Below are 13,747 nucleotides of genomic sequence, written 5' to 3'. Positions count from 1 at the left end.
CACTCACTTACTCCCTCACTCCTCACTTCACCCTCTCCTCACTCACTTACCCTCTCTCACTCCCCTCCACTCACTCTCTCACTCACACCCCCTCACTCACTCACTCACTCACTCTCACTCCCTCACTCTCTCCTTTCACTCTCTCACTCACTCTCCCTCACTCTACCTCTCTCTCACTTACTCCTCTCTACTCACTTACTCCCTCTCTCACCCCTCACTCACACCCTCACTCACTTACTCCCTCACTCACTCACTCACCCACCTCACTTACCCTCACTCACTCATCCTCACCACCCTCACTCCCTCACTCACTCCTCACTCACATACCTCACTCACCCCCTCACCCTTCACTCACTTACTCCCTCACTCACTCCCTCACTCCCTCACTCACTCCCTCTCTCACTCACTTACTCCCTCTCTCACTCCCTCACTCACTCCCTCACTCCCTCACTCACTCCCTCACTCCCTCACTCACTCCCTCTCTCACTCACTCACTTACTCCCTCACTCACTCCCTCACTCCCTCACTCACTCCCTCACTCCCTCACTCACTCCCTCTCTCACTCACTTACTCCCTCTCTCACTCACTCACTTACTCCCTCACTCACACCCTCACTCACTCCCTCACTCACTTCCTCACTCCCTCACTCTCTCACTCTCTCACTCTCTCACTCACTCCCTCTCTCACTCACTTACTCCCTCTCTCACTCACTTACTCCCTCTCTCACTCCCTCACTCACTCCCTCACTCACTTACTCCCTCACTCACTCACTCCCTCACTCACTTACTCCCTCACTCACTCAATCCCTCACTCACTCCCTCCCTCACTCACTCCCTCACATACTCCCTCACTCACTCCCTCACTCACTCACTTGCTCACTCCCTCACTCACTTACTCCCTCACTCACTTACTCCCTCTCTCACTCACTTACTCCCTCACTCACTTACTCCCTCACTCACTCCTCACTCTCCTCACCTCACTCCTCACTCACCTCTCCCTCTCACTCCCCTCACTCACTCCCCCTCACTCACTCACTCACTCCTCACTCACCCCTCACTCACCCCTCTCACTCACTCACTCTCACTCCCTCACTCACTACTCCCTCACCCCCTCACTCACTTCCCTCACCCTCACCTCACACCCCTCTTCACTCCCTCACTCCCTCACTCACCTCACTCACCCCTCACCCTCACTCACTCTCCTCCTCACTCACTCTCACTCCCTCACTCTCTCACCCCCTCACTCACCCTCTCTCACTCACTCTCCCCTCTCTCACTCACTCTCACTCTCACTCACTCCCTCACTCACTCACTCACCCACTCTCCCCTCACTCTCCCCTCACTCACTCTCACCTCACCTCCACTCACTCACTCACTCTCCTCCCTCACCCTCACTCTCCCTCCAACCTCACTCCACCCTCCACTCACCACTCCCTCACTCACTACTCACCTCACTCTCTCCCTCACTCACCCTCACTCCTCTCTCACCCCTCACCTCACTCACTCCCCCTCACTCACTCTCACCCCCTCACCTCTCTCACTCCCTCACTCCCTCTCTCACTCTCACTCCCTCACTCCTCACCACTCACCCTCACCTCACTCACCCACTCACCTCTCCACTCCTCCACTCCTCTCTCACTCACCCCTCACTCACTCACTCACTCACTCCCTCACTCCCCCTCACTCACCTCACTCCCTCACTCTCTCACTCACCTCCCCCATCTCACTCACTCACTCACTCACTCCCTCACTCACTCCCTCTCACTCCTCACTCACTCCCTCACTCACCTCACTCACCCTCTCTACTCACTCACTCCCTCTCTCACTCTCACTCACTCCCTCACCCTCACTCTCACCCTCCCTCACTCCACTCTCACCCTCACTCACCCTCACCTCCCTCACCTCTCTCCCTCACCTCACTCACTCCACTCCCTCACTCACTTACTCCCTCTCTCACTCACTCTCACTCCCTCACCACTCACTCCACTCTCACTCACACCTCACTCCTCACCTCACTCCTCCCTCACTCACTCCCACTCACTCTCTCCCTCCCTCACTCCCTCACTCACACTCCCCCTCACTCCACTCACCTCACCTCACCCTCACTCACTCCCTCACTCACTCACCTCACTCACTCCTCACTCACTCACTCACCCTCACCTCACTCACTCCCTCACTCACTCACTCCTCACCTCACTCTCTCACTCACTCCCTCACCCTCTCACTCACTCCCTCACTCTCCCTCACTCAACCTCACTCACTCCTCACTCACTCCTCACTCCTCTCTCACTCACCTCACTCACCCCTCACTCACTCACTCTCTCACTCACTCCCTCACCCTCACCTCACTTCACTCCCTCACTCACTCCCTCCTCATTCACCCACTCCCTCACTCCTTCACTACTCCCTCCTCCTCACTCACTCACTCACTCACTCTCTCCCTCACCTTCACTCACCCCCACTCTCACTCACTCACTCCACTCACTCTCTCACTCACTTTACCTCTCTCTCCTCCCCACTTCACCCTCTCTCCCTCTCTCACTCACTTACTCCCTCTCTCACTCACTCCCTCACTCACACCCTCACTCCCTCACTCACTCCCTCACTCACTCACTCACTCCCTCCCTCCCTCACTCACACCCTCACTCCCTCACTCCCTCCCTCACTCATTCCCTCACTCAATCCCTCACTCCCTCACTCCCTCCCTCACTCACTCCCTCACTCAATCCCTCACTCCCTCACTCACTTACTCCCTTCCTCACTCCCTCACTCCCTCCCTCACTTACTCCCTCACTCACTCCCTCACTCCCTCCCTCCCTCCCTCACTCACTCACTCTCTCACTCAATCCCTCACTCCCTCACTCACTTACTCCCTCACTCACTCCCTCACTCACTCCCTCACTCACTTACTCCCTCACTCACTCCCTCACTCACCTCCTCACTCCTCTCACTCCTCCTCACTCCCTCTCTCCCTCACTCCTCCCTCACTCACTTACTCCCCTCTCACTCCCTCACTCACTCTCTCACTCTCTCACTCTCTCACTCACTCCCTCTCTCACTCACTTACTCCCTCTCTCACTCACTCCCTCACTCACTTACTCCCTCACTCACTCAATCCCTCACTCACTCCCTCCCTCACTCACTCCCTCACATACTCCCTCACTCACTCCCTCACTCACTCCCTCACTCACTCACTTGCTCACTCCCTCACTCACTTACTCTCTCACTCACTTACTCCCTCTCTCACTCACTTACTCCCTCACTCACTTACTCCCTCACTCACTCCCTCACTCCCTCACTCACTCCCTCACTCACTCCCTCTCTCACTCACTTACTCCCTCTCTCACTCCCTCTCTCACTCCCTCACTCACTCACTCTCTCACTCACTCACTCACTCCCTAACTCACTCCCTCTCTCACTCCCTCACTCATACACACCTCATAAGAAAATGAAGCCATTCTCAGGTAACATGTAGACAACCACTGCTCTATACCATGCACAGTATTACCATGCTACAATATACACATAGACAAAGAGACAGAAAGAGAGACAGACAAAACAGGCAAGCAGAAATGCGGAGAGAAAGAGAGAGAGACAGAGATAGCCAGACAGGTACATACACTGAGGTTACTTCCTCGAAGTTTGTTTCTCCGTTGCTGAAGAACAGTGCAGAGTAGAACACACACACACACACACAAATGCAGGCAGGCAGACAGACAGACAGACAGACAGAAGTGAGGAAGAAAGAGGGTTTGTTAGAGAACAGGAATAAACCTGTATACGTTTTATTACAATAGGGAAGGAAAGGGAAACACACACACACACACCCACACACACACACACACACACACACACACACACCCACACACACACACACACACACAATCAATAGATATACACTGAATGCCTTTTTTTTGCCTTGTGTTCAGGGTGCAGTTGGAGGGAAATGGGAGGTATTAGAGAGTACTATGGGTGGATATTGGGGTACTGGAGGGTGGATATTGGGGGTACTGGAGGGTGGATATTGAGGGTACTGGAGGGTGGATATTGAGGATACTGGAGGGTGGATATTGGGGTACTGGAGGGTGGATATTGGGTGTACTGGAGGGTGGATATTGGGTGTACTGGAGGGTGGATATTGGGGTACTGGAGGGTGGATATTGAGGGTACTGGAGGGTGGATATTGAGGGTACTGGAGGGTGGATATTGGGTGTACTGGAGGGTGGATATTGGGTGTACTGGAGGGTGGATATTGGGGTACTGGAGGGTGGATATTGAGGGTACTGGAGGGTGGATATTGAGGGTACTGGAGGGTGGATATTTGAGGGTACTGGAGGGTGGATATTGAGGATACTGGAGGGTGGATATTGGGGTACTGGAGGGTGGATATTGGGGTACTGGAGGGTGGATATTGGGGGTACTGGAGGGTGGATATTGGAAGTACTGGAGAGTGGATATTGGGATACTGGAGGGTGGATATTGGGGATACTGGAGGGTAGATATTGGGGTACTGGAGGGTGGATATTGGGGTACTGGAGGGTGGATATTGGGGGTGCTGGAGGGTGGATATTGGAGGTACTGGAGTGTGGATATTGGGGGTACTGGAGGGTGGATATTGGGGGTACTGGAGGGTGGATATTGAGGGTACTGGAGGGTGGATATTGGAGGTACTGTAAAGTGGGTATTGGGGTACTGTAGGGTGGATATTGGGGATACTGGAGGGTAGATATTGGGGTACTGGAGGGTGGATATTGGGGGTACTGGAGGGTGGATATTGGGGTACTGGAGGGTGGATATTGGGGTACTGGAGGGTGGATATTGGGGGTACTGGAGGGTAGATATTGGGGTACTGGAGGGTGGATATTGAGGGTACTGGAGGGTGGATATTGGGGGTACTGGAGGGTAGATATTGGGGTACTGGAGGGTGGATATTGAGGGTACTGGAGGGTGGATATTGAGGATACTGGAGGGTGGATATTGGGGTACTGGAGGGTGGATATTGGATGTACTGTAGGGTGGATATTGGATGTACTGTAGGGTGGATATTGGAAGTACTGGAGAGTGGATATTGGGGGTAGTGGAGGGTGGATATTGGGGGTAGTGGAGGGTGGATATTGGGGGTACTGGAGGGTGGATATTGGGGTACTGGAGGGTGGATATTGGGGGTACTGGAGGGTGGATATTGGGGGTGCAGGAGAGTGGATATTGGAGGTACTGGAGGGTGGATATTGGAGGTACTGGAGGGTGGATATTGGAGGTACTGGAGGGTGGATATTGGAGGTACTGTAGGGTGGATATTGGAAGTACTGGAGAGTGGATATTGGGGGTACTGGAGGGTGGATATTGGAGGTACTGGAGGGTGAATATTGGGGGTACTGGAGGGTGGATATTGGGGGTGCAGGAGAGTGGATATTGGGGGTGCAGGAGAGTGGATATTGGAGGTACTGGAGGGTGTATATTGGAGGTACTGGAGGGCGGATATTGGAGGCAGTGGAGGGTGGATATTGGGGTTACTGGAGGGTGAATATTAGGGGTGAGTACTGTGGTACTGCAGGTATTGTGGGTGGATCTTGGGGGTACTGGGGGATGAGCATTGGGATCCTGGGTGATGAGTATTGGGAGTACTGCGGTCTGAATAGTACTAGGGGGTGAGTATTGGGAGACCTGAGAGGGAGTATTGGGTTCTAGGTGTGAGTATTGGGGTACTCAGGGGGAGCATTGGGAGTACTGGGAGGGAGGGTACTGGGGTGAGTCTTGGGGGTATCTAGTGGGGGGGGGATATTATTCCTGCTTCGTAACATGAATTAATAATATGTGGTGCAGTTTAGCAAGACTAGCACTTCAAAAACATTCTAAAACCTCTACAGTGGAGCAAATCATTATCTTATTTCTGTGGACTTAACAGAGATGAAAGAGATCTGAATGGATTGTTATTCGATTATTGTTTTAAAAAACAGATCACATGTACGTTACAATACACATTTGGACTTAAAGGTGAGGTGAACACCAGGACCTGGCAGAGTGCGCTACCTCCATACGTCTATAACACTGCAGCTGGTTGTGTGGACAGAGGAGAACTGGACTGGAATTCACTTTATTGATGAGACCAAGTTTCATTTATTTGAGCCTGATGGGAAACATTATGCTTGATATCAAACTGGGGAAAGACTGAACCCAAAGAAGTCAGTTAGAGGTGGAGGAAGAAGTGTCAGGGTTTGGGGATGTATTCTGGAGCATGAGTTCTCTTACACAGCTACATGGCAGTGTGACTACACATGTTCATCAGAACCTCCTTCAGCAACATGCGGTGGTGGATCGAGTGGTTAAGGCTCTGGGCTGTGGATCGGAAGATCAAGGTCGCCGAACAGGCCGCTCATAGCTGACCCTGTGCTTTGACCCCAAAGTTGGGATATGCAAAGAGAGACGTTCAGTGAACTGTAATCTAGATGTGACAATAATAATGGCTTCTTATCATTTTGATCACTTTGTCTCCACAGAATAAAGGTTTATGTTGAGATGCTTTGGTTATTTTGTAAACATGTCATATTTGTGTCTTGGCCTGTTAACTGCTAAACAAAATAACTGGTGAATTAAATAACTGCTAAACAAAATAACTGGTGAATTAAATAAACAACTGCTTTGTACAGTTTGTAGACAGTGTGTTTGATATAAACATGTGTCCTTAAACTTAGATATCTCACTTCTGGTTTCTAATAAAACACACCCTGGACACGTGTACATTGTATCTGAAGTGGAGAGGCTTATATTTTTAGTTTTTAGTGCCAATAATGATGTGAACATTTGAGTGTGTGTGTGTGTTACACCATGATTATGTGTTAACATGTGTGTTACTGCATGTTAAATGTTTTAGCATGTGAGGTGTCGAGAATGTATCAGTGTTTATTAGTGTTTTAGCATGTTAAAATGAGAGCGAATTAGTGTGCCAACACACACACACACACACACAAAGACCACACACTGTAGCTATCATTGTATATATCTTCTGATGCCTTCGATGATATGCAAGCAGGCTAATGTGAGCTTATTAACACATTACTATACCAAACATGCAGAGTTTGGTATCAGCATTAAAGCATTGAAAAGCTGGCTAAAGGAGGGATGGAATGACAGAGGGATGGAGGGATGGAAAGATGAGTGAAGGATGGAATGATGCTCACTTGGTGATGCTGTGGGAGGCGGGGCATGGAGACAGTCCTCCCTTCCAGTGGTAGTGATGTGTCAGTGTCGGAGTGAACAGGCATCATTTCTACTGTCTGAAAAACACAAGAGTGAAAGGATGTGGAACACACACACACACACACACACACACAGGATGCTGCACTCTTGACTAAAACTGTGAGCCATGCAGCAGATTCACATGAGATATAATCAAGTTCAATACTGTAGTGTGTGTGTGTGTGAGAGAGAGAGAGAGAGTTTGGGGGGGGTAGTGCAGTTTGATGTGTGGACAGTGTGTGCAGTGGCCTGCATAGTGGTGCTATGGCAAACATGGCAGGAAATAGGCAGACAAAGACAGAGTGAGAAACAGAAAGAGAGACAGATATAAATAATTAAAGAGAGAGAGAGAGAGAGAGAGAGAGACAGGAAACAGACAGACAGACAGACAGACAGACAAACAGACAGACAGACAGATGATTGAAGCACAGACTGAAGCACAAGTGAATTACTATGAGCCCAGAAAGACTACCATAGAAGAGTGCAAGTTCTCACAGTGGGTGGACTTGAGGTCTCTGAAGTGGGAGGGGCTAATACATTGCTTACGAGTGGACTTACCTGTGAGTTGTGTCGGTTTTCCTGCTGATGGTAAGGTGAGTCTGTGCTCCAGTTTTCATCAGCAGATTTCGGGAAGATCTGAGAACGAGGAGTTACCCAGGATTCAGCAGGACTGAAAAAGACATGACATACCACATCAGAGACCATGAAACAAAGAGACACAGAGAGAAAGTGAGACAAAGAGAGACAGAGGGACACAGAGAGAGAGTGAGACAAAGACACAAAGAAAGAGAAAAACAAAGAAAGATAAAGAGAGACACACAAAGTGAGACAGAGATGCACAGAAAGAGACACACAGAGAGACATGCATAGAGACACACAGAGAGAGACACTCAGAGGCACAGAGAGACACAGAGAGACACACAGAAAGAGTGAGACAGACACACAGAGAGACACACAGAGACACAGAGAAAGAGACACAGAGACACAGAGAGAGGCACACAGAGAGAGACAGAAAGACACAGAGAGTGAGACAGAGAGAGGCACAGAGAGACACACAGAGACATGCAGAAAGATACAAAGAGACACAGAAAGAGTGAGACAGAAAGAGAGACAGAGAGGCACACAGAGAGTGAGACAGAGAGAAAGAGACACACAGAGAGACACACAAAGAGAGTGAGACAGAAAGACAGAAAACCAAAAAAGGACAAATCATTTTCAGCTCACAGATTGTCATGGTTTTCCTGTGGGGCCTCCTTGACCCCATGACCTCCATTGATCTCTGTGAACTCATGACCTTTTTCTTGGCTAGAGTTGGGCTCCATGCGCTGAAACATTAATGGTGTTCGGTTCTGTGTGTGACACAACATGGGAGACAGTCAGGGTCACTCACAATTCAATAGTGGAGCAACAGAAGAGCATCACAATCATCATCATCACCATCATCATAATCACCACCACCACCACCATCATCATCATCATCATCATCATCACCACCACCATCATCATCATCATCACCACCACCATCATCATCATCATAATCACCACCACCACCACCATCATCATCATCATCATCATCACTATCATCATTGTCACTATAATCATCATCAACAACAGTATCATATACTGATACTGTTACATTATTGCTGTTGCTGCTGATTAGTGATGATGTTCTTGGTGGTTGATATTCACGTTTGTGTTCATGTTTGGTGGTGGTGTTTGATGATGATGTTTGGTGGTGGTGTTTGATGATGATGTTTGGTGGTGGTGTTTGATGATGATGTTTGGTGGTGGTGTTTGATGATGATGTTTGGTGGTGGTGTTTGATGATGATGTTTGGTGGTTGTGTTTGATGATGTTTGGTGGTTGTATTTGATGATGATGTTTGGTGGTGGTGTTTGATGATGATGTTTGGTGGTGGTGTTTGATGATGTTTGGTGGTTGTGTTTGATGATGTTTGGTGGTGGTGTTTTATGATGATGTTTGGTGGTTGTGTTTGATGATGATGTTGGGTGGTGATGCTTGATGTTTGGTGGTGGTGTTTGATGATGATGTTTGGTGGTGGTGTTTGATGATGATGTTTGGTGGTGGTGTTTGATGATGATGTTTGGTGGTGGTGTTTGATGATGATGTTTGGTGGTGGTGTTTGATGATGATGTTTGGTGGTGGTGTTTGATGATGATGTTTGGTGGTGGTGTTTGATGATGATGTTTGGTGGTTGTGTTTGATGATGTTTGGTGGTTGTATTTGATGATGATGTTTGGTGGTGGTGTTTGATGATGATGTTTGGTGGTGGTGTTTGATGATGTTTGGTGGTTGTGTTTGATGATGTTTGGTGGTGGTGTTTTATGATGATGTTTGGTGGTTGTGTTTGATGATGATGTTGGGTGGTGATGCTTGATGTTTGGTGGTGGTGTTTGATGATGATGTTTGGTGGTGGTGTTTGATGATGATGTTTGGTGGTGGTGTTTGATGATGTTTGGTGGTGGTGTTTGATGATGATGTTTGGTGGTGGTGTTTGATGATGATGTTTGGTGGTGGTGTTTGATGATGTTTGGTGGTTGTGTTTGATGATGTTTGGTGGTGGTGTTTGATGATGATGTTTGGTGGTGGTGTTTGATGATGTTTGGTGGTTGTGTTTGATGATGTTTGGTGGTTGTGTTTGATGATGTTTGGTGGTGGTGTTTGATGATGATGTTGGGTGGTGATGCTTGATGTTTGGTGGTGGTGTTTGATGATGATGTTTGGTGGTGGTGTTTGATGATGATGTTTGGTGGTGGTGTTTGATGATGATGTTTGGTGGTGGTGTTTGATGATGATGTTTGGTGGTGGTGTTTGATGATGATGTTTGGTGGTGGTGTTTGATGATGATGTTTGGTGGTGGTGTTTGATGATGATGTTTGGTGGTTGTGTTTGATGATGTTTGGTGGTGGTGTTTGATGATGATGTTTGGTGGTGGTGTTTGATGATGTTTGGTGGTTGTGTTTGATGATGTTTGGTGGTTGTGTTTGATGATGTTTGGTGGTGGTGTTTTATGATGATGTTTGGTGGTTGTGTTTGATGATGATGTTGGGTGGTGATGCTTGATGTTTGGTGGTGGTGTTTGATGATGATGTTTGGTGGTGGTGTTTGATGATGATGTTTGGTGGTGGTGTTTGATGATGTTTGGTGGTGGTGTTTGATGATGATGTTTGGTGGTTGTGTTTGATGATGATGTTTGGTGGTGGTGTTTGATGATGATGTTTGGTGGTGGTGTTTGATGATGATGTTTGGTGGTTGTGTTTGATGATGATGTTTGGTGGTGGTGTTTGTGTTCATGCTTGGTCCACCACCAAGCATGAACACAAACACCACCACCAAACATCATGTTTGGTTTTATGTTCAGTGATGATGTTTGGTGGTGGTGTTTGGTTTTATGTTCAGTGATGATGTTTGGTGTTGGTGTTTGGTGATTATTCACACCTGTTCGTCTCGGAGTGCCTGCAGTTTCTTGGCTTTACTCTGTCTGTAATACTCCATGATCATCATGGCAGCATAGATCTTCCCCACTGTAAGGTCTGTAGCTGCTGAGAGGACGCAAAAGTTACCTGCACAATTAGAGCGGGTTCGAATGGACCCTGCGCTGGGGAGGGGTGGGGATGGGGTTGTGGAAGGGGTGCTAGTGGAGTGGGGAGCATGGGAGTAGGAGGCAAAATACAACACAGTACAAAGCACACACAACAATAAGCACAATACACAACATCACACACAAATTAAACCTGGTCTTCAGCTGTAAAAGGTCTGACCTTCAATCTGTTTCAGTGATATTTAAAGTCCAAGATCAGGTTTAAGCTTAATACAGAAATAATACTAATTACACAAGGAGGAACTACACACACACACACACTACACATTATAAACAACAAGGCACAGATACACACTTACAGTAACACAATACAGCACAAAAGCATGAAGGTCACAGAGCCAGTTGTCTTTTCACAGGCAGTAAAGAGTGTCATATCTCTAACTCTTAATATTGCTTCTGATAAAATAATAATTCCACAGAAACACTGAGAAGGAGAACATGCTCATTGAAAATGAATAAATGAACAACATTTCTTAAAAAAGCTCCAGTGTTTGTCTAAACTCTTTAGCAGAGTGTGATCATGACAAAGCTATAAGGTTTTTGTTAAGTTTTCAGAAGAGTTTTAACCCTTATTTATTGCTTATTTTTAAATACTTACTGCTTTTTATATAATACATTATGACTAAAATGAACTAGCACAGAGTTTATAAGGAGTCTAGATTAGAATTTATACAGTCTCTGACATGAAAGAAAAAAAATATGGACCTGATACGATTTTCTGCACTGTGGTTGTATGTCACATTTCAAACGTTTTGCTGGTGTGAAAAGACTTCTATAGAGAATTAGTTCATCTATAGTACTGCACCCACTGATAACAGACAAGGGGAGAGAGAGTGATAAAGTGAGAGAGGCCACCAGCAGGAAGCCTGAGTCCAGATGAGAATTACATCTGTAACCTCTGAGCCAAAATAGTGCACTGAGAGAATGAGGAATATGAACATGAATGACATCTGCACCTCTTCATAGCCACTGCTGAACTGCTGAACATTAAGGAAACACGAACACAAGTCTCAAAACAACAGTGATGTCTCCTCCTACAGCCTCCTAAATCCCTGAGCCCATTACAGGCCATGTTAATCTCCCAGAGCTCCTCATAAGCCAGGTTACTCTCCCAGAGCTCCTCATAAGCCAGGTTACTCTCCCAGAGCTCCTCACAGGCCAGGTTACTCTCCCAGAGCTCCTCACAGGCCAGGTTACTCTCCCAGAGCTCCTCACAGGCCAGGTTACTCTCCAGGAGCTCCTCACAGGCCAGGTTACTCTCCAGGAGCTCCTCACAGGCCAGGTTACTCTCCCAGAGCTCCTCACAGGCCAGGTTACTCTCCAGGAGCTCCTCACAGGCCAGGTTACTCTCCCAGAGCTCCTCACAGGCCAGGTTACTCTCCCAGAGCTCCTCACAGGCCAGGTTACTCTCCCAGAGCTCCTCACAGGCCAGGTTACTCTCCCAGAGCTCCTCACAGGCCAGGTTACTCTCCCAGAGCTCCTCACAGGCCAGGTTACTCTCCCAGAGCTCCTCACAGGCTAGGTTACTCTCTCAGAGCTCCTCACAGGCCAGGATTCCCTTCCCAGTCCCTCATAGGTCCTGTTCTAACACAGAGAGCTTTACAGCCACTGTCTCCCCGATTCTTGCCTAGTCCCTGTTTCTTTCCTGTAGTTACTCATCATAGCTCCTTTTCTTGTTTATCTCAAGCTTTGGACATTCATCAGAGCATTTCTGTGATCCACCCAAGTAGGAGATGGTTATCAAGATCAAGCATGTACATCCACTAAAGAAATCTCTATGCAGCTACGGTCCCTGTCTGCAATGTAATTAAGTTCCTGTAGTGTGGTCTGACATTTCATTTTATAACTCAACCAGCTCTTATGGTTTTGCTTCCTGTTTTTTGATCTTTCTCCAGCATGTCGTTCTCTGAATTTCTCCCTGTCTTCCTGCGACTGTGCTCACCTGCTCATCTTCTGTTACAGAGCTTAAGAGAAGTTTGAAAAAAGGTTGAGGGAAGGAAGTTTGCCTGATCAGTGGACACAGAGCAGTGATTGGTCAGCTGAGAGAAGCTCCTCTGATGAGTTTTGATCTGATTGGTCGATTCTGTACAAACCTACTAGAACTTACACTTGTGAGGCGTGACCAGCAGGTCCAGATGCTTCTGGGACAGATTTGGCCAAATTGCTATCATTTCCTTTCGCAACTCCGCATCCATCTGGTGTTTATCAGCTCCACCTGCATGCACAAACACACACACACTTATATAGATCGATATAGACAGATAGATAGATAGATAGATAGATAGATAGATAGATAGATAGATAGATAGATAGATAGATAGATAGATAGAGCCATACAGATATTAATAGAGATGAAGATGAAAGTTTCATACCTTTAGCAATCTTGATATCAAGAGCAGTACGAATTAATGCCATCAGTGTGGAGTTGAAATGAACCGTGTTGTCATCAGCAACAGGCAAATCCATACGCAACAGTCTCTGTGGAGCCAATCAGGGAGGTTTAGAGTCTGAGGAATGGCATTTATACCTCCAATCAAATAAGTTCACAAAGGTGGAGGGAGCTCTTCTGCTGTAAGAGCAAAAGTTCATTCTTTATTCTGCCTAAAATGTCTAATTAAATTTCCTTTTAAAAATGCTTTTAGAAATGTTGATTCTGTAAATTGTAAGTGACCCACAGCGATGGACTCCACAGAGAAACAGAAATGATTAACAGGAATCTGTGAGAGTGTAACCACCCAAAAGATGCTCATTTTCATTTTAGCCAACAGGTGTAGAGTATTTTAGTACGCATTCTCCTAAAACAGTGGTGTCGTAGGGACCAAGCTCGCATTTTGTCCTAATTTACCGTTTCACTGTAGACAGGTCCTGACGTTTTTATGCCCCACTTGAC

At 47.4% G+C, this 13,747-nt stretch overlaps 1 protein-coding gene across 10 annotated transcripts in view; it reads right to left on the bottom strand.

Moving 5' to 3' along the window:
- The window catches only part of cacna1ab (calcium channel, voltage-dependent, P/Q type, alpha 1A subunit, b), a 101,425-nt gene that overhangs the window by 9,863 nt on the left and 77,815 nt on the right, over positions 1-13,747 (bottom strand). For 4 of the 10 annotated variants that reach the window (XM_058381941.1, XM_058381934.1, XM_058381935.1 and 1 more), the window contains exons 40-46: positions 13,230-13,335; positions 12,965-13,072; positions 10,695-10,795; positions 8,460-8,584; positions 7,794-7,905; positions 7,178-7,273; positions 3,620-3,655 (exon numbers count right to left, since the gene is read on the bottom strand). In XM_058381941.1, coding sequence (XP_058237924.1) covers positions 3,620-3,655; positions 7,178-7,273; positions 7,794-7,905; positions 8,460-8,584; positions 10,695-10,795; positions 12,965-13,072; positions 13,230-13,335 — 684 coding nt within the window. Of the gene's footprint in view, positions 1-3,619; positions 3,656-7,177; positions 7,274-7,793; positions 7,906-8,459; positions 8,585-10,694; positions 10,799-12,964; positions 13,073-13,229; positions 13,336-13,747 lie in introns of all 10 variants that reach the window. The other 6 variants (XM_058381932.1, XM_058381933.1, XM_058381937.1 and 3 more) reach the window with 3 other exon arrangements.

This window comes from Hemibagrus wyckioides, linkage group LG27 (assembly GCF_019097595.1).
Source record: "Hemibagrus wyckioides isolate EC202008001 linkage group LG27, SWU_Hwy_1.0, whole genome shotgun sequence".
NCBI classification, from domain to species: Eukaryota; Metazoa; Chordata; class Actinopteri; order Siluriformes; family Bagridae; genus Hemibagrus; species Hemibagrus wyckioides.
The sequence above is the reverse complement of the archived record's forward strand: the minus strand, read 5'-3'. Positions and strand labels throughout refer to the sequence as shown.